At 42.4% G+C, this 17,925-nt stretch overlaps 1 protein-coding gene across 1 annotated transcript; it reads right to left on the bottom strand.

Annotated features, from left to right (window-relative positions):
- Positions 1-23: 23 nt before the first annotated feature.
- Positions 24-15,911, bottom strand: LOC310852799 (uncharacterized protein). Its single transcript, XM_083756833.1, has 9 exons — positions 15,830-15,911; positions 15,039-15,185; positions 14,119-14,235; positions 13,395-13,505; positions 12,281-12,379; positions 11,336-11,422; positions 7,211-7,362; positions 6,106-6,215; positions 24-351 (listed from the first exon to the last, which is right to left on the bottom strand). The coding sequence occupies exons 2-9, from the start codon at positions 15,154-15,156 to the stop codon at positions 201-203; spliced, it is 945 nt and encodes a 314-aa protein (XP_083612959.1). The 5' UTR covers positions 15,157-15,185; positions 15,830-15,911; the 3' UTR covers positions 24-200.
- Between the last annotated feature and the right edge of the window lie 2,014 nt (positions 15,912-17,925).

The following is a 17,925-nucleotide window of genomic DNA, read 5'->3' as shown; positions in this document are numbered from 1 at the left end:
TTTTTTATTTTTGTAGCCATCTATGTCTGATCTTGCAGAATAAGGTATTTTCAAGATGACTGTGAGGATGATGCCAGAGAGTCCCATAATCTAGATGGCAGTGTTGATTGTGCATTAAAACAGCAGGGTGGGGTGATCTCTTGGTTTTGCTTTTGTGTAGTGATCATGAGATCCAGTTTCGTTCATCTTAAAGTGTCTTCTTAGAGCCAAGCATCATCTGGCACCTTCTTACAAATATAGGGCATTTGTAGATGACATTCTAATGCCATCCAGCAACCGCCAATGCAATCAAAGGACATTGCAGTGCAGTCATGGTTCAATTCATCATGTGGCGAATAGAAATTCCAGTACCTGAAAAGAAAAGAAACAGCAGCACTGAGCAATCAAGATTGGATGTTTACTTCCTCACCCACTCGCTGTTCCTTCTACCATTAAAAAAATGTTCATCTCTTTCTCTCTTAACATCTACCCACAATTGTGATGGATTTTTCTCCCCATATTTTAGAATTCTAACCATGTAAGAGAAGAAGAAGAAGAAGAAGAAGAAGAAGAAGAAGAAGAAGAAGAAGAAGAAGAACAACAACAACAACAACAACAACTGTGGGTCAAGACTGTCTTTCTTCTTCTTATATGAAATAATTTCTCATAGGAAACTACAAAAATAAAAATAAAAATAATGAGGTCTCCCTTTGGAAGGCTCTGTTACACACAAGAACTTGCATTCAATTTATTTAACAATTTTGGGCAGTATCCAATGCAGTACTTCTGCTATTGCCAGGATTTCCATTTCTGCAACAGAACTGGCCCTCCCTCCTTCCCTTATGCACCCACATCCTCCTCAGATCTGCTCTGTATTGTTGTGGGTGTTGGAGAGAGGGTTTTGAAAGAGAGATCCTTACTCTCTCATAGCAGAGTTAGCACAGTAGTGATTTTTCTGAGCATATTAAAACCTTTGTTAGATTTGCATCCGCCTTCATGCATCTCATCTCACCTCTACCACCCACCCCATGCATGAGGATACACTACACTACACAGAAACAAAAATAGCTAAATCTACAGCTGAAATACAAAATATAATCTATAACCACAAAGCCATTATGGAGTTGATTGATTGAAATGATATGATATCTCTCACATATATCTTATCTAAATAATACATGCTGGTTCTATGTTTAATCAATTATCCATAGTTGATAAAAATATCACGCTAGCCCCTGAAGGGAGATGGGAAGGGTTTCTCCCAATATTCTCTGTACCTTGCACCTTGTACCTAAGAAGGAATTTTGCTCTCCATATTATCTGCACATAGTGAGTTCCTGCAATTGTGATCAGGCAGTTAGCAAACAGTGGCTGTTTGCTAACTCTGGCAGGTCAAGAGTCCATTTCCTGCCTTGCCAGCTAGCAAGAAATTGCAGCCTTTGCAAATCTAATCAGCCTGCTAAGAAGGCCGTTTCCTGCCGTGCTTTTCCTGCCTAGTAATGCAAAGATAAGAAAAGACGTGTATAAGCAAAAGGGGAAGTGCTTAGCTAGCAGAAAGACACGTATGAGGAATGTTTAGCAAGCAATATAGATGTGCCATATAAGGGAATAAGTTGAACATTTGCCAGCTGATTGGGGAAGTTTGGAGAAGGAATGGGAGGGGGGAGAATGTTCAGAAAAGGTATAAGAAGGCTTGCTGAAGTGTATTGCTTTACAGCCAGTTTTCAGGAGCTATCCTGCTGGTTGTCTCTGTGCACAAATTATCTCTGTGCACAGATTTCAATAAACTCTTTTTCTCCAAAGAAGATTTTGCTTTCCTGGTACTTTTGTTCCCTCCAAGGTCCGGGGATGGCGAGGCTGATGGATCCCTAGGTAAATAAGGCTTCAGCCCCCACTTACTGTCACTTCTAGTAAAGCCTTGCATTCTCCAGCGTCCATTGTATATTGAATCAAGTCCCACTACACAGATCTAAAATTCTTTGTAAATGTATTCTCTAAGTCCCTTATTTTTAGCTCTCCAGGAACCTTTTAAATTGTTGTTAATAATAATAATAATGGTTTAATAGGTTTTTTTTAAAAAAACTCCCATGACATGTTTGGGTTGGATCTGACCTTTGATCAAGTCTAAGATCACATATAGCATTGGTTCCCAATTGGTGGACTCCATGACGCCATTCATATAACAAAAACTGCTGCAGAGATATCAAAATGTTCAAAGGTAGGGTGGCCCATGGTTTGGCTTTTGAAAAACAAGGGGTCTGCATTACTTAGCTAACTGGGAACCACTGGCATACAGGGTTTAAGTTCCCAGCAAGTATTATACAAGCCCACTGCCCATTTGTAAAGTTTATGTCAGTGTTTGAAAAAGAAAAGGTTCTGACTTCCTTTGACTCCTTCACCTGGTCCTCAGACCCTTGTTGGCACAAAAGAGTATCTTTGCAGAATTCTGCTTTTATTCTTAAAAAAAGTCCTTTCCAACAACGACCGAAATCTTTTATACACACCAAACTCAGCCAACTTTCTACCATCCAACCAATCCACACCACATACAATCAATGACCACTCCATATGTACAGGCATATGTAGGTGAAAGGTTGCATGAGTCATGCAGGCCTTGCCGATTCATTGTAGGCCTCTGACTCATGGCGACTCAGTTCCTTTTGTATTAAAGGATACCCAGCTCTACCTCTCCTTTAAATCAGAACCAGTGAGGGCAGTGAAGGTCCTGTGTGAGTGTCTGGAGGCGGTTGGAGGATGGATGGTGGCTAACAGGTTGAGGTTGAATCCTGACAAGACAGAAGTACTGTTTCTGGGGGACAGGAGGCGGGCAGGTGTGGAGCATTCCCTGGTCTTGAATGGGGTAACTGTGCCCCTGAAGGACCAGGTGCGCAGCCTGGGAGTCATTTTGGACTCACAGCTGTCCATGGAGGCACAGGTCAAATCTGTGTCCAGGACAGCTGTTTACCAGCTCCATCTGGTACGTAGGCTGAGACCCTATCATAGGCGCCGACTCCATGGGGCCTGAGGGGGCCCGAGCCCCCTCAAAAATCCGCCCCCCCAATAATTTAAGAAAATTATTACCGTAAATTTCACTCTATAACACACAGATTTTTTCTCCTAAAAAGTAAGGGGAAATGTCTCTGTGTGTTATTGAGCGAATGTGTGGTCCCTGGAGCTGACTCGCCGGCAAAAATCAGGCAAAAATAAGATCGGGCGGGCGGGTGGAGGGAAGGCAGAAGCTGCTGCTTTCCTGCATTCTGCCTCAGGGTCTTACTGCCCACCCGCTTCTGTTGCTGCATTTGCTCAAACTCAACAAAGAGCAGGGAATCCCCTGCCCTCCTGGCAAGCAGAGGGTTAAGGAAAGGATCGAGTCCTTCCTTCTAATTCTTTCCTAGTCACACTGCGTGCAGGCTCCAGCCAACCACCTCCTCCTCTCCGTGCTCTAGGGATGCAGGTGGGAGAGAGAGAGAGAGGGCTGGCTTGGGGGGGGGGGGACTTTTGCCTTCCTTTCCTCCCCCCTCCCCGTTAAACTCCTCCCCTGCATTCTTAGCCAGCTGCTTCTCCGCACACCCCTCTTGTGCTTCTTGTCCCTTCTGTGTTTTTCCTTCCCTCCCCATTTAAAACGTGGTTACAAAGCACGGATCCACATGGATCCTCAGGATTTTTGCATTGGGTCACCCCAAATTCACCATCAGATCACATAGCATGTCCATGGCTACATCTTGCACCAAAAAAATCACGCACCCACTGTTGCCTAGGGTTACAGTGGTGCAAAAACGTGGTTACAAAGCACGGATCCACATGGATCCTCAGGATTTTTGCATTGGGCTACTCCAAACTCACTGTCAGATATTAAAAATCTTTATAAAATAGAGAATTAAATACATACAGAATGTTAAATTTTCAGTTTTGAAATATTAGTACTAGTTTAGTACTGTATTTCTATATTACTATAGTACTGTATTAGTTATTTTCAAATACTTAAATATTTTTAGGGTGTAAGACCCAATTAAAGCCCGTTATTTACTTACAGTATTACAGTATTTACATACAGTATTAGGCATACTGTATTAACTTTATTAACTGTATTAAAGCATTAACTTTAAGATATTATATTTATTTAATGAACCCTCAGCCTTATTCAAAGTAAGCTTAAATTAGCTATTTCACTTATTAATCAAAGTGCTATTACTGTGCGACAGCAATATTTTATGTTTTATTCTTTTAATGATAGTTTAGGATTTATTTAAATATCATTTCAGTCTTTTCAGAGCTATATATTCACTGCTCTGTAATAGTCTATAAGCATAATTGTTACTGTAAATTAAATTAGCTTTTTATGAAAATACCGTGTGTGTTTTTGTTTTGTTTCTTTTTTCAAAGCCAAAAAGTGTTTCAGGCTTGTCGAGTTTCCCGGAGTGTGGAGTTATAGAGAGTCGAGTTTTCGGGGTTCTAATGTTGATCATATGACTCTAAAATACTTTTAAAAAACTTTAAAACTCACTAATTTTCATCTAAAATTTAGAAAACTTCCCGGGGCAGGACCCCGGTATGGGCCCCCCCAATATTTTTTATAAGTCGGCGCCCCTGGACCCTATCTGCCTGCAGACTGTCTCGCCAGAGTGGTGCATGCTCTGGTTATCTCCCATTGGACTACTGCAATGCACTCTACGTGGGGCTACCTTTGAAGGTGACTCGGAAACTGCAATTAATCCAGAATGCGGCAGCTAGACTGGTGACTGGGAGCGGCCGCCGAGACCATATAACACCGGTCTTGAAAGACCTACATTGGCTCCCAGTATGTTTCCGAGCACAATTCAAAGTGTTGGTGCTGACCTTTAAAGCCCTAAATGGCCTCGGTCCAGTATACCTGAAGGAGCGTCTCCACCCCCATCATTCTGCCCGGACGCTGAGGTCCAGCGCCGAGGGCCTTCTGGCGGTTCCCTCATTGCGAGAAGCGAAGCTACAGGGAACCAGGCAGAGGGCCTTCTCGGTAGTGGTGCCCACCCTGTGGAACGCCCTACCAGCAGATGTCAAAGCGATAAACAACTACCTGACATTCAGAAGACATCTTAAGGCAGCCCTGTTCAGGGAAGTTTTTAACGTGTGATATTTTACTGTATTTTTGTTTTTTATGGAAGCCGCCCAGAGTGGCTGGGGAGGCCCAGCCAGATGGGCAGGGTATAAATTATTATTATTATTATTATTATTATTATTATTATTATTATTATTATTAAAGAAACAGTGGCAAATTTTAGGCCATGACAGTTTACTCAATACATTTGCCAAAAAGGATTAGTGGTTGGTATTGGGCGCATCAATGGAGATGAATGTCATTGGATTTTGTTCCAGGAGAACTTGTAAAATTTAAAGCAGCCCTCTGTTAAACCAGTCTTGGTAATAAATACCAGACCAGTTCACTGTTCTAATACTAAGCTGTGGATGCGTGGGAATTTACTCTGACCTTGTACATCCATCAACACAGCTTGAAAAGAATTGTTAGATACTTAAAGGGAACCATGAATTGTCTTAAACTGCCAGCCGACAGCAAAAAACTATTAGGAATCTGCCAGGGCTTCTTCAGTTGTGATTCCAGCTTTGCAGGGGTTGGAATAGATGACCATTGGTGTCTCATCCAACTCTAAATTTCTATGTGTCTATGATTATATACAAGAGAGTGAGATTCATCTACCCTATCTTACACACTTACTTCATCTGCTCTTATTATTTTAGGTTTGAGATTGCTGGTTATTCAGATTGTCTAGCAGATAACTGTAGAAATACTTTCCTAAAGAGAGGGTAGCTCAGCTTTAGGATCTTGTTAGTCCTTTTGAAGCTGAGCTAATCAGCACAAGCTATTTATAAGGATGCCTTCAGCCTCTTCCGAATCACCGCTTTCATTAGGTTAGAGAAGCAGAAAGAGTAGCCTTCCTGAATCTCCAAACTAGTGAGAAGCAGCAGTCACTCACTTGGACAGTGATGTGGAGGAGTACATATGTAGGTCTTTGGTAGTAGAGAAAATTACATGACAAAATATATTTGGAGAGGGAAAGGATCAATTATGTAAACAGAATCTGCAAGTTTTGGGAATTTATGCCATTAACAAATGTTGCTTCAAAAACTTACTGGAATTCAGGTAGTTTCCCTGAAAGCCATTTCCAAACCTCTTCCTTGTCTTTAAAGAGTCCAGTCCAAAAAAACTTTCTACGAATTTTTACTTGATGGTTTATAAAAAACTAGAGTAGGAGTGGAGAGAAAGAAAAAAACAGAAAATCATCCCTATGAATGAGGAGCATCCCCAGACAATGTCCCTTTCTCTGGGAGACTATAGTCCTTTGCAGACATTGAACAGGCATAAAACAAACACATTTCAAAAGGAGCAGGTGTCACTACTGAAGGTCCAATCCATATTTTGAGGGGAAGCAGTGATCAAAATTATACATAATATCCCAAGTATGGTATATGCACTATTGTCCCCCTGATCCAAATTATGATGATGATGATGGGTGATGGAATCAATGAAGTATCCCAAAGAGGAAATATTGTAGTGAAGGGGAACTTCACCTTCCCTCACCGAGACTGGCTACATATGTGTTTCAGTCATGACACAGAGTTAAAATTTCCAGATACTATAAATGACTTTGCCATAAAACAGTTGGACATTGACCTGTATAGCAAATACTTCAATTTCTGTATCCATGCTTGTTTGTTGGTTCCAGAGCTACTGGAATCAGTCTGGTTGTGGTATGCTTGATGGGTTGATGATGGGGTCTCACCCATGTCTGTGCCCTACAGCACCCTAGTAGCCTCTTCCTGGGCTAAGGGGCTGGGAGAGGGACATACCTTGCAAGCTCCTCTAGAGTCATCTCCATGATACTCTCATGCCAGAGGGCTAGAGTGGTGAGGGAAGCCTTTTTTCTAAGCACTCAGTACATCTCAAAGAGCAGAGGAAGAATATACAAGATTTCCCTCCAGTATCTACTCCTCCTTCAAGACCTCCTTCCTGACTATCAGCTTCATTCTATTAGAGTTCAGCAGCACCAAGAAACCTTAGTTAGCCCCAGATGGTAGCAGCTGCTCCCTGCCCCACCCACCCCTTAGCTTGACTGATGGAATTACTGTCTTGGCTGCATATAGGTGGATTGGAACTTCTTAATTGGATAGTGATGATAGGAGCCCTTTGACTCAAGGAGATCCCCTACCTTTTTCAATACTTGGCTTTGATGCTCACCTGTTCTTCCACTGTTTCTATAGAAATGAGTTTGGCGCCTTCCCTCTCACACTTTTTTTGGGAATCCAACCATGAGCGTAGCTCAGCAGAAAACAGATAGAACGAATTTGAAAATATAACCCAGCCATCTTTCAAGTTTCTAGTAAGGATGTCTTTCAGTCAAGCCAGAGGAAGAAGAGAAAAAGAAAAAGAATTTAAGAGGAACAAACTTGTATGCCTGTGCAGATTTCAATTATTTTTGTTAAGTTCATTTCTGTGGCCACATGATAACATATATTCATCTAGGAAGCTCAAAAAGATTAAAATAAGAGCAACATTAACTCTTCAACCACTTCATGGTGCTGCAGGAAATACCCGGGGGGGGGGGGGCATAGCTGGAACAGGGAACACAGTCAAGAACCTTTTATTTGAGGGAATAGACAAAAGATGCATGTTCCTTCACAGGCCTTATCTGAACCCCAGGGGCCTCACCCACTTGTTTCCAGCTGGATACTCAGAGCAGCATGAAGGTTGGGAAGGGGGAGTAGCTGTGGTTTATCAAAATTCTCTTTCTCTCTCTAGGCTAACTGTCCAGTTGCGGAGGTGGGGAGGGGAATCTAGAGTGTGTATTCCTGACATCCTTTTTATATTGACATTAGAAATAATGTTGTAAGAAATAAGGAAAGACAAAGAGATCATAGGAATAACATTGGGAAAAGTGGTTTTTAAGATCAGGGCTTTTGTGGATGATATTTCATTAAGAACAGAAGAACCAGAAGCAAGTATCGCTGAAGCAATAAATATAATACATGACTTTGGCAAGGTGTGTGGCTTTAAAATGAATACGGAAAAGACAGAACAAGAGCAAAAAGAACTTCAGGAAAAGGTTTGCTTACAGATTGTTAAGAAAGCAAAACATTTCGTTATAGATCTAACTATGAAGAATATTAATCTGTACAAAAATAATTATGAGAAAGTTTGGAATGGAATAAGGAAAGGTTTTGAAACCTGGAGTAGATTAATGTTATTAATATGGGGAAGAGTCTCCATAATTAAAATGAATGTCCTGCCGAAAATGAAATATTTATTCCAAACAATACCAATTATAAATAAAGAGAATTGCTTTGAAGAATGGAGGAAAGATATAATGAGATTCGTATGGCAAGGAAAAAAACCGCGGATAAAATATAAATTATTGACAGAAAGAAAGGAAAGGGGAGGATTAGCATTGCCAAATCTAAAATGATATTATGAAGCAGAATGTTTAATATGGGTAAGACATTGGATTAGATTGGAAAAAAATTAATATATTGGATCTTGAAAGCTTTAATAATAGACACAGATGGCATGTGTATTATGAGAAAGTAAAATGCAATAAAGAATTCACAAGTCATGTATTAAGAGGTGCATTATATAAAGTTTGGAACAAATATAAATTATATCTCGAACCACAGACACCTTGGTTGATATCACCGCTGGAGGCATATGCTATCAAAAAACTGAATATGGGGACAAATTGGCCAACATATAGACAATTATTGGAAGATGAACAAGGGAAACTCAGATTAAAATCCTAGGAAGAGATACAGCAATATGAAGTTGACAGATGGCTTTATATACAACTTAGAAGTATATTCAACTCGGATCAAAAGAAAGGATTTGCAAAAGAGGATTTGAAATTTAACGTCACAGTGATACAGAATAACAAGAAATTGTTATCCAAAACATATAATCTTTCATTGGACTGGGAATTGATGGAGGAAGAAGTGAAAGAATGTTAAATGTTAAATGTTCTTAGGATCTCGGACATACTATCTATCCAGAGCAATGGGAGAAACTCTGGCAAGAGGATATATGATTTACTGCCTCATATACAATTAAAGAAAATTTTGTAAAGATGTTCTATAGGTGGTACTTAACGCCAGTTAAGTTGGCAAATATATACTGTATTTTTCGCTCTATAAGACGCACTTTTCCTCTCCTAAAAAGTAAAGGGAAATGTGAGTGCATCTTATGGAGTGAATGCAGGTGGGAGGCTCTGTAAGTGCTCCATTTAAAGAGCCGTGTGGAGCGTGTGTGTGGCTCTTTGGGGCTTTTCCCAGAGGAGGGAAAAGGGCTGCTCTTCTCCTCCTTGGGGAAAATGTCCCCAAGAGCTGCATATACGCTCCGTGCGCTCTTTAAAGGGAGTGCGGCTCTTGGGGGAGCCTTAGCCACACACAGCCTCTCCCGGGCACTGGATGAAGGCTCCCCTTGCCTGGGAGAGGCTGCGCACTGCTAAAGAAGAAGCCAGGACAGAGAGTGGGATCCATCCCACTGGCTGTCTTGGCTTATGACTCTCCCTGCCTGACAATGGCATACAGTTCACATCAACCAAGTTCGAGAAGTGCATGACCAACAACCTAATCCAACATGTCACAGCAGCAGCGTTCCACACATCAATGAATGGATGGGCTTAGAAAATGGTGAGGACCACCATGGAATCCCTCACTCCGATTGCCCATGGGGGACTGGAACAAATGCCTAGTGGAGTGGATTTTCTGCTGCAGCAGCACATCAAATCCTGCATTGTCACAGGTTGAAGCCCGGCACAACTCCTCAAGAACCGGAAGCTGGCATTACTCCTGGATTGTTTGCACCCTAATCTGGCATCTGATCAACCTGTTGGCTGGGAGGCTCCAGCAGCCCCCAGATCCTTCACCCCGATGACCCTGTCTACATCAAGAACTATGGGGATTGTCCTGCCTTGCTCTCCACCGTTGTTACCAGGGCACTGGGCTAGGCTCCTACAAGGCTGCCACACCAGATGTTCAGGTCCACTGCCAGCATGTGGACCAAACACCCCACCGTCTGGCTGATACCCCAGCTCCAGTCACTGCTACCACACCCAAGAACAGGGACAAGGTGAATGATCAGCCTGGCTCACAGACTGATGCACCCTATGAGAACCCAGTGGCCCAGGGTAGGGCTGAGGAATAATAATAATAATAATAATAATAATAATAATAATAATGGGCCCCAACACTCACCACCAGACAGCGCAGAGTCAATTACATCAGTGACACCCACAACACCAGCTGCAGCTTCATGGGCATCCCCAAGGACCCAAGGCAACGAGCTTCACCACTCCCAGAGGGTGAGGCACTGCCCTCTCCACTTTGATGACTATGTGTGTTGACGGGGATGTGGTTTTGTGCCTAAGAGGGAGGGGTGTTATGTATCCAGTGGTCTGTGTTTGCCTGAACTTGAGTCTGGACTAAGGATTCTGAGCAGCTGTGTTCTGATTTGATACATGATATCCAATCACAGGAAATTTCAGGATTTGGGCTATTGTGATTGGCCCTTAAACTCTCAGTTATGATTCTCAGCTTGGGAGTTTAGACAGCCAATCATCTTGAGAGTGGGAGTGATCCAGGACTTCAGAAATGTATATAAGCATTTGCTTTGCCCCTGTTGTCCAGTTCCGTTAGTTCAATAAAGGTTCCTGATGTTATCACTGGGTCTTGCTTGGTGGGAACCCACCTAAAATTCATTACCTATTTAGGAAGTTTTTCCAGTGAAGGAGAGTCCACCTTAGAGACCTGTGCAGATAAATGGAGGACCCTATTGTGACCTAGCTTTGTGGTCTGGGTACTTGCTGTGGTAACAGATCAGGCCCGTGGGTAGAGAGAGGATTGCTATTGTCCACAGGTATTCTAACCCACATGCCAATGAGCCAATTCACTATGTGAATGGCCCTGAGGACTTCTTTCTGATGATGGGCTTGTGAAACAGAGATTTTGCTGTTGCACCAATCACCCCACTGCCCAAGTTGGTGGAATTTGGCTCAGGAGTGCTATTCAAGAATCTCTCTCCCATGGGTGAATATAATAAAGGACAGGTCTTTTAGCTGACCTGTTTTGATTGTCTTCTATAGCAAAGAATGGCAAAGTCTTTTCCTTCCTCACCATAAAAGCTAAATCAATTCAGCAGATCAGGAGAGCTGAACTGAATATCTCTGATGTTTCCCTAGGGTGGCTGGGTGCAAAGGAGCGCAGCACTCTGCTCTGGCTCTAAGAGTATTCAGCTAGAGGAGGGGCATTCAACTGGTGCAGACTCAGGGCAGGTTATCACTGTGCTACAATTCTTCAGCATCATAGGGTAGCTTACCAATTTCCTTTTGCAGTTGATCATTTCTGTTTTCAAGAAAACGCACTTTATCTGATATGTTTTGAGCTGCAGCGAGTATTTGGAAGTCTAAAAGATTTGAAACAGTTTAAGGCAGGAGTATCTGAAATAACAATCTGCAAATATTAAGAAACCATTTTCAAACATTTAAAAACACTCTAGCCTGAATCAAGAAGCAGAGCTCCAGGATGGGGTTCTTATGAATATGAGGACAGACTTGATTCTCTGTGGCTGAGATCACCAATGAAAAGCCTCAGAAGAATCCTGCAGCTGGATCAGACCAAAGACCCATGCAACCCACTATCCTATTCTCATGAAGTATCTCTAATGTTCCCCTCCTTTGTCCTCCTTTTCTGCTGGGAATCACAGGGTCACAAAACAATTTCTGCCTTGAGTCCCACAGTAAAGCCAAGTATACACAGAATATTTTGCAGTTTTCAATTATGCTTTCTGAGATCTAAGAAAATAGAGGTGGACAAACTCTTTCATTAGTGAATATAGAGTTGCATTCCACATAGAGCTAAGGGGGTCATTATGTCAGTGCAGGAATTTCTCCTTGTGCAATACAATCTTCAGCCCCTTTCCCTCCAATCTGTTCTGACGTTTCCCCCACCCTGGGGAGCAGCTTTGGTGATGGCATGCAGGGAGAAGTGGGGGCAAAGTTCCCTTGTGCCAGTGCTAAAATTCTGCAGTATCACAAACACTGTGAGTTACAGTGTGACGGGGGAGGACAGCATTTCTGGTGGGGAGATGTGAGAATCACAACCGTCTACTTTTCTTCCTGCTGAGAAATGAAAAAGTGATGAGTTTCATTGCATATATGTATTGCTCGCACAATATAAATCCCAAATTGAACTACAGGAATTGAAGTCTGTATAAATTAAGCATGTTCTAGCAAAAGTGAGGATTTGTATATAAAATTCTTACCATCCATGTCCTTATAGTTTGAATCAATCCCAACAACAAAGTTTCGAATCATGTTCATTGCCATTTGAATCTCCACTCTTTTTTTCATTTCCTTCTGATCTAAGGAGGAGGTAGGTAGAAAAGAAATGAAGAAATTGTGTTCTAACTTAGTAGTCTGATGAGCTGGGGGAGGGGATACTTGGTTTCAAACTGCTTTTAATATTTTTAATATTTTCTCCTCTCAGGCCTTATATTGATGTTTCCTGTCCCTTGAATGTGGCTGCCCTGGTGCTCTGAAGTCCTGTTTCCATTTGACCTGTTCCTTCTGTCATCAGATGGTTGGCCTTCCTTTGAAAGCTTTAGATTTTTGGTTGTCTAGATAGACCTAACCTCTTTGTCCTACAGAGTGGGATTTGCCAAGCTGCCTCATGCCCTGCCGTATGCTTAAAATATGTAAATTCTTGGATTATTTGGTTTCATCCCCCGAAGCTTTGCTTACTTTGAGTGCCCTTTAAATATGAATTAGCTATGAAAATAAGCCATTTGTTCAACTATCCAGTGCTATTTTTCTAGAAAAAGAGACACTGGAACTTAGCATGAATGCCTCCCCTGGTTCTTTTAGATTGGCAACGGAGCCCACCTGAGAGGGGCCAGAACAGAGTCCTGATGAATTTCGGCTGAAAAAGGTCCTGCATATATTTCAATATTTAGGTAGGCTCTGGACCCTCCCACTTTGGCCATGGCCTTATCCTTTGCTGCCTGTTTTCCTTCTTTGGACTGGAGCCCTAGCAGAGGGCAAGGTGGCGAGGACCAGGAATGGAGCTCTCCCCCAGCAAATGAGGATTAGTTGGGAAAGGAGCGAAGAATTGCAACTGGGAAAGGGAATTGTCCAGGGTGTCCCAGGGACTTGTGCAAGCCTGTGCTTCTGTTCCAAGTGCTGGAACTCACTTATTCAGGGAGAACAAAACAGTGCCATTGCTCTCACTGGGTGACAGCTGTAACTCCCTCCATTATATCAAAGAGAGATGAAAGGGATAAATGGAAGGTGGATCCTGCCATCTCTTTTTGGAAATGCTATTAGCATTGAAGGAAAGCCCATGACATTAGTTGCAAAGTATGCTAATTATGTACTTACATAGAAGGAAAATCAGCAGTGTCATGGCAGTGAGGATGAAAATCTCAAGTACGACAAATCTTTCACCCGTTGGAGATGTGATGAAAGCAACCATGCTCTGAAAACCAGATGCTTGAAGAAAGAAAATTCTACTTTAGCCATCAGGAGCCAACATACCATTCCCAGCCCAGGAAAAAGGGTTTCCATATGCTGTGGCAGCCATCAGCCCGAGACAGTCAACTGTTCAAGGGGTGGTAATCTGGGTGGGTAAGCAGGTGGAGGAAGCAGGGGGAGATACCTTGCTGCTTGAGAAAACTTTTCTGACCAATGTCTGCATCACAAGACAGTAGCCTTCGATACTAAAGGACTTTCTGTTCCCCAAACAAATGACAAGATTCTCCCTCTGTACACATAATTCCACATACAGAAGCTGGGCTGGGCTGGCCATTGGCTCTTATTTGCAGTGCAGCTTGTGTGGTCTACATATCTCTGCCCACCCCAGCACCTGCTACCTGAGGCAACTGCCTCATTCTGCCTAAGCAAAGAGTGGGCTGAATCCTGGGGTTTCTGTGGGGCTTCATGGATCTCTGGCACCCAAAGAGCTGTGTGTGCTTTTCTCTGCACTCCTCCCTAGCACAACCTGACTGGTTCCACTCCCTGCCTGTCTCTCCATCAACTTCCCTTTCCCATGCATCCCTCTACTTTATGAGAAACCTCATTCCATATGACTGTGCTGTATACAGACCACCAGTTTCAGCTGCTGTTGCTGCTGTTGCTGTTGCTGAATCCTTTCTGGGTGCTTCATTATTTATGGACTCTGCACCCTTTTCGGATGCTGGCGTCTCCACCCTTTCAGCTTTTTCTGTGAAACAACAAGCCATTATCACATGGAGGGTAAGACTATGAACCCATTGGTTGGAGTATAAGTCTCTTGTCAAGTATGAGAGTTCACAATGTTCACTTTTGTTGTCCTGTACTTAATTCCCTATTAAAAAGGTAAAGGTACCCCTGCCCGTACGGGCCAGTCTTGACAGACTCTGGGGTTGTGCGCCCATCTCACTCAAGAGGCCAGGGGCCAGCGCTGTCCGGAGACACTTCCGGGTCACGTGGCCAGCGTGACATCGCTGCTCTGGAGAGCCAGAGCCGCACACGGAAACGCTGTTTACCTTCCCGCTGGTAAGCGGTCCCTATTTATCTACTTGCACCCGGAGGTGCTTTCGAACTGCTAGGTTGGCAGGCGCTGGGACCGAGCAGCGGGAGCGCACCCCGCCGCAGGGATTCGAACCGCCGACCTTTCGATCGGCAAGTCCTAGGCGCTGAGGCTTTAACCCACAGCGCCACCTGCGTAATTCCCTATTACAAGAACATAATTTTTAAATTAGATACACATGTAGAATGACTAACATGTAGAATGACTAACAATAGGACCCACAAAGGGGAGGGGGGAAGTCCATGAAATTCTCTGGAATCTTGTTTTTATATTGTATGTTGATATGTGATTGTAAAATTTTGGTTCGAAAAACCAGATAACAAAATAAATAAATAAAAAGACTTTCGAGACCACAAGTTGGACCTGGAAAAGAAGCAGATGGAAGCTTTGCATTTCTTGTGCATTCCTCTACTTTATGAGAAACCTCATCCCATATCAATGAGCTGTATACACACCATCAGTTATGGTTGCAGGTGGTTCTGCCTCCGCTGGTGCTTCTTCTGGTGCTGCAGGCTTTGTGGATTTTGTGGGCTTTGTGGGCTTTGCAAGTTTGGCGTGTGCTGGCTTCTCCATTCTCTCAGTTTTGTCTGTGAAGCAACAATCTAGAATCAGATAAAAACAAATGGAGAATAAGACTATGAGCACATTAGGTAGACAGTGGTATCTGTCAGTATTAGACCATCCTTTCCCGTAAATACATTGTTGTGTCCAATATAACTGAAAAATCTTTCTCTTTTCCTTTCATTGGATCAATCTCAGTTTTAAACCAAAAGAATGTTCCACATGGATTCCAAGGCATTTTAATTTTTTTTAGGTAATATAGCACATTCTCATTTTGCATCCTATTCCTCTCTAAACTCCTGGACATCTAGTTTACAGGACTCCAGTAAGATGTTCACCATTTAATAGATAATGTAGGATCTATTAGGGAAGTTTTTAATGTGTGATGTTTTATTCTGTTTTTAATCCATTGGGAGCTCCCCAGAGTGGCTAGGTAAACCCAGCCAGGTGGGCGGGTATAAATAAAAAATTATTATTATTGGTGTTATTTATGAGGTCCTCAGATGTTCCTGGGTGCCAATTCCCTCCATCACAGGCATCAAGGTCAATGGTTGGGGATGACGGGAGTTGTAGGATGACATCATTTAGCCTCTTAGTGACCTTTTGGCCTTGGAATGAGACCCTGCAAATATCACAGCTTGTAAGGAAAGTGTTCCACCTATTAGACCTCTTTCTGATTGGATACCTTGGTGTTGTCATGGAACAATAATTTCTCTAATTTCTTTTTAAGGTTGTTTCATCCTCCCACTGGCTAAGAACCACCTCCCTTGTGATGTCAGACATTCCATAACTCCTCCCATTTAGGCTATACTATTTCCTGATTGGCTGCTCATTATATCCAATCAGCATTCCACATAAAGCATAAATCCAGGGAAATGTTTATTTCAGATTTATTATACTACTTATTTTTTTCCAGAGTTATTAGTTTTATTTTTTTATTTAGGCCGGGTACATACTTTACCTTCAAAGCATATCCCCCAGAAGAATCCTTACTCTTCATAAACTCTTCTAGTAGTATTGGAAAGCTTCCTATCTCAACATTTGTACCAGGAAATATGGCAAAGTGTGGCATTTGAATATAGACTGCATTTTTAATCAAGACTTATATTGGCTTATATCTTGATCAGGTTCCTAAATTAAATGGGCTTAGATTTTCAAATGTTTCATGCCAGGCAGAAAGAACCTTGGCAAGAGGTTTTTCTCCTAAGACAAGGGGGCCCCATTGATTTATAGTAGAAAAACAATTCTCAAAGTCATAAAAAAGGGAGAATTACATATGCTGCCCCAAGGCTGAGAAAACACAATTAAAGGCAAGGGTAAATAGTAAAATAATACCAATGTGCCTCTCAGTAAAATGAGCCAGATCTTCTTTCCAAGGTTGAAAGGCCAAGAGCAGTGAAAAAGGCAACTGGCTTGGCTAGAAGAAAAAAGAGCATTTTTGGGAAATTTTCTAAAGCTGTTGGGAAGAGCTAATGGGAGAAGCATCTAGCTGGCTGGGAAAGGAGGGGGAAAGGGGGGAGGTGTAAACTGAAGAGGCTTCTTTTTAAAAGCTGTTTTTTACTGAGTTCCTTTTTACTTTACAAAGGCTTTATTCTTTTAAAAGGCTACCTATGATAAGTGAATGAAATATATTAGCTTAAATATATTGGCTTAAATGTAATTATGCAAAGGATTTAAGGAATGCTAGATTCTTATTTCATATGGTTGTAAGAGTTGTATTTATCCTGAAATTAAGTCAGCCACCAGCCTAGCCCCCCTGCTAGACAGAAGACGCCATCCAAGCACTCTTGATATATATATGGTTGTCAGGCATTTGTTTAGAAACTTTCAAATGAAGGAAATCTTTCAATATTGATGTGAAACTCAAGATCCTTGACATCTGTTGAACATAAAAATGTAAGATTAAACATTTGTTTTAGAAGGCAATAGGGCAAGGAGGGCAAGGAGGGCAAGAGGTGAGCTGGTAATTAAGATTCCATGTAAGATATATTATTACTTATTTGTCATTTATATATAGCTCTTTGTCTCCCTTATAAGGGCAAGGAAGTGGGTGTATCTTTTGTGGGTGTATCTTTTGTGATTGGTTCTACCAAACAGCCAATAGGAATTTCAACCAGGCTGATTGGACAGAGGCAGCCACAAGAGGAGCAAAGGGGGCTGGATTAAGGGAATATAAGTGCTGGCCAGGATGGCAAGAGGCCAGGCCAGAGCTTGGTAACCATATACCACTGAGCCTCTCATTTATTTGTCTGACAAATAAATTATTATTTTAATTTCTCTATTGCTGCGTTGAATATTTCATTCCAGCTAAGCGTTAACCACAAGCAGGGTGCTACATTTTATGGTGCCACTGTGACTCGGATAAGTGGTCTGCTGGAACGCAGCCCCTTCGCCCTACTGGGCAGGGTACAAGAGAGAGGACCACTGCTTACCCAGCGCGCACTGGTAAATTTTTCCAGGGGGAACGCAGAAGACTCGTCTGTCTGATACCCTGCTCACTGGCGGCGACGGACCGGGGGAAACAGGGAACCAACCAAGGGTAAGTGCACAAAGGGATTTTTGGCCCTCCAATTAATTGGGAGGAAGAGAAGTCTTGATCAAACTTCTGCGTCTCAGTAAGGGGAAACTGAGTACGCTAGGTGGTTGGGTACATCAGATGTTGGTCTGGTGGAGGAAAAGGGAAAATTGGGAGGTAGAGTGTGGTGAAGTATCTAGCGCATTGTATGTGTGAGAAAGTACAGAGCAATCTGTAGCTGACCTGAGTGTGGAGTGGGCAGTACT

Source organism: Podarcis gaigeae, assembly GCF_964106915.1.
Source record: "Podarcis gaigeae genome assembly, chromosome: 9".
In the NCBI taxonomy this organism is placed as follows: domain Eukaryota; kingdom Metazoa; phylum Chordata; class Lepidosauria; order Squamata; family Lacertidae; genus Podarcis; species Podarcis gaigeae.
The sequence above is the reverse complement of the archived record's forward strand: the minus strand, read 5'-3'. Positions and strand labels throughout refer to the sequence as shown.

Coding starts and splice junctions, on each gene's coding strand:
- LOC310852799 (XM_083756833.1), bottom strand. CDS start 15,156: ATGGAGAAGCCAGCACACGCCAAACTTGCAAAGCCCACAAAGCCCACA. Junction 13,506..14,118: donor AACAGCAGCTGAAACTGGTG/GTCTGTATACAG, acceptor TCTTTCTTCAAG/CATCTGGTTTTCAGAGCATG. Junction 352..6,105: donor GGGAAACTACCTGAATTCCA/GTAAGTTTTTGA, acceptor TTTTCTTTTCAG/GTACTGGAATTTCTATTCGC.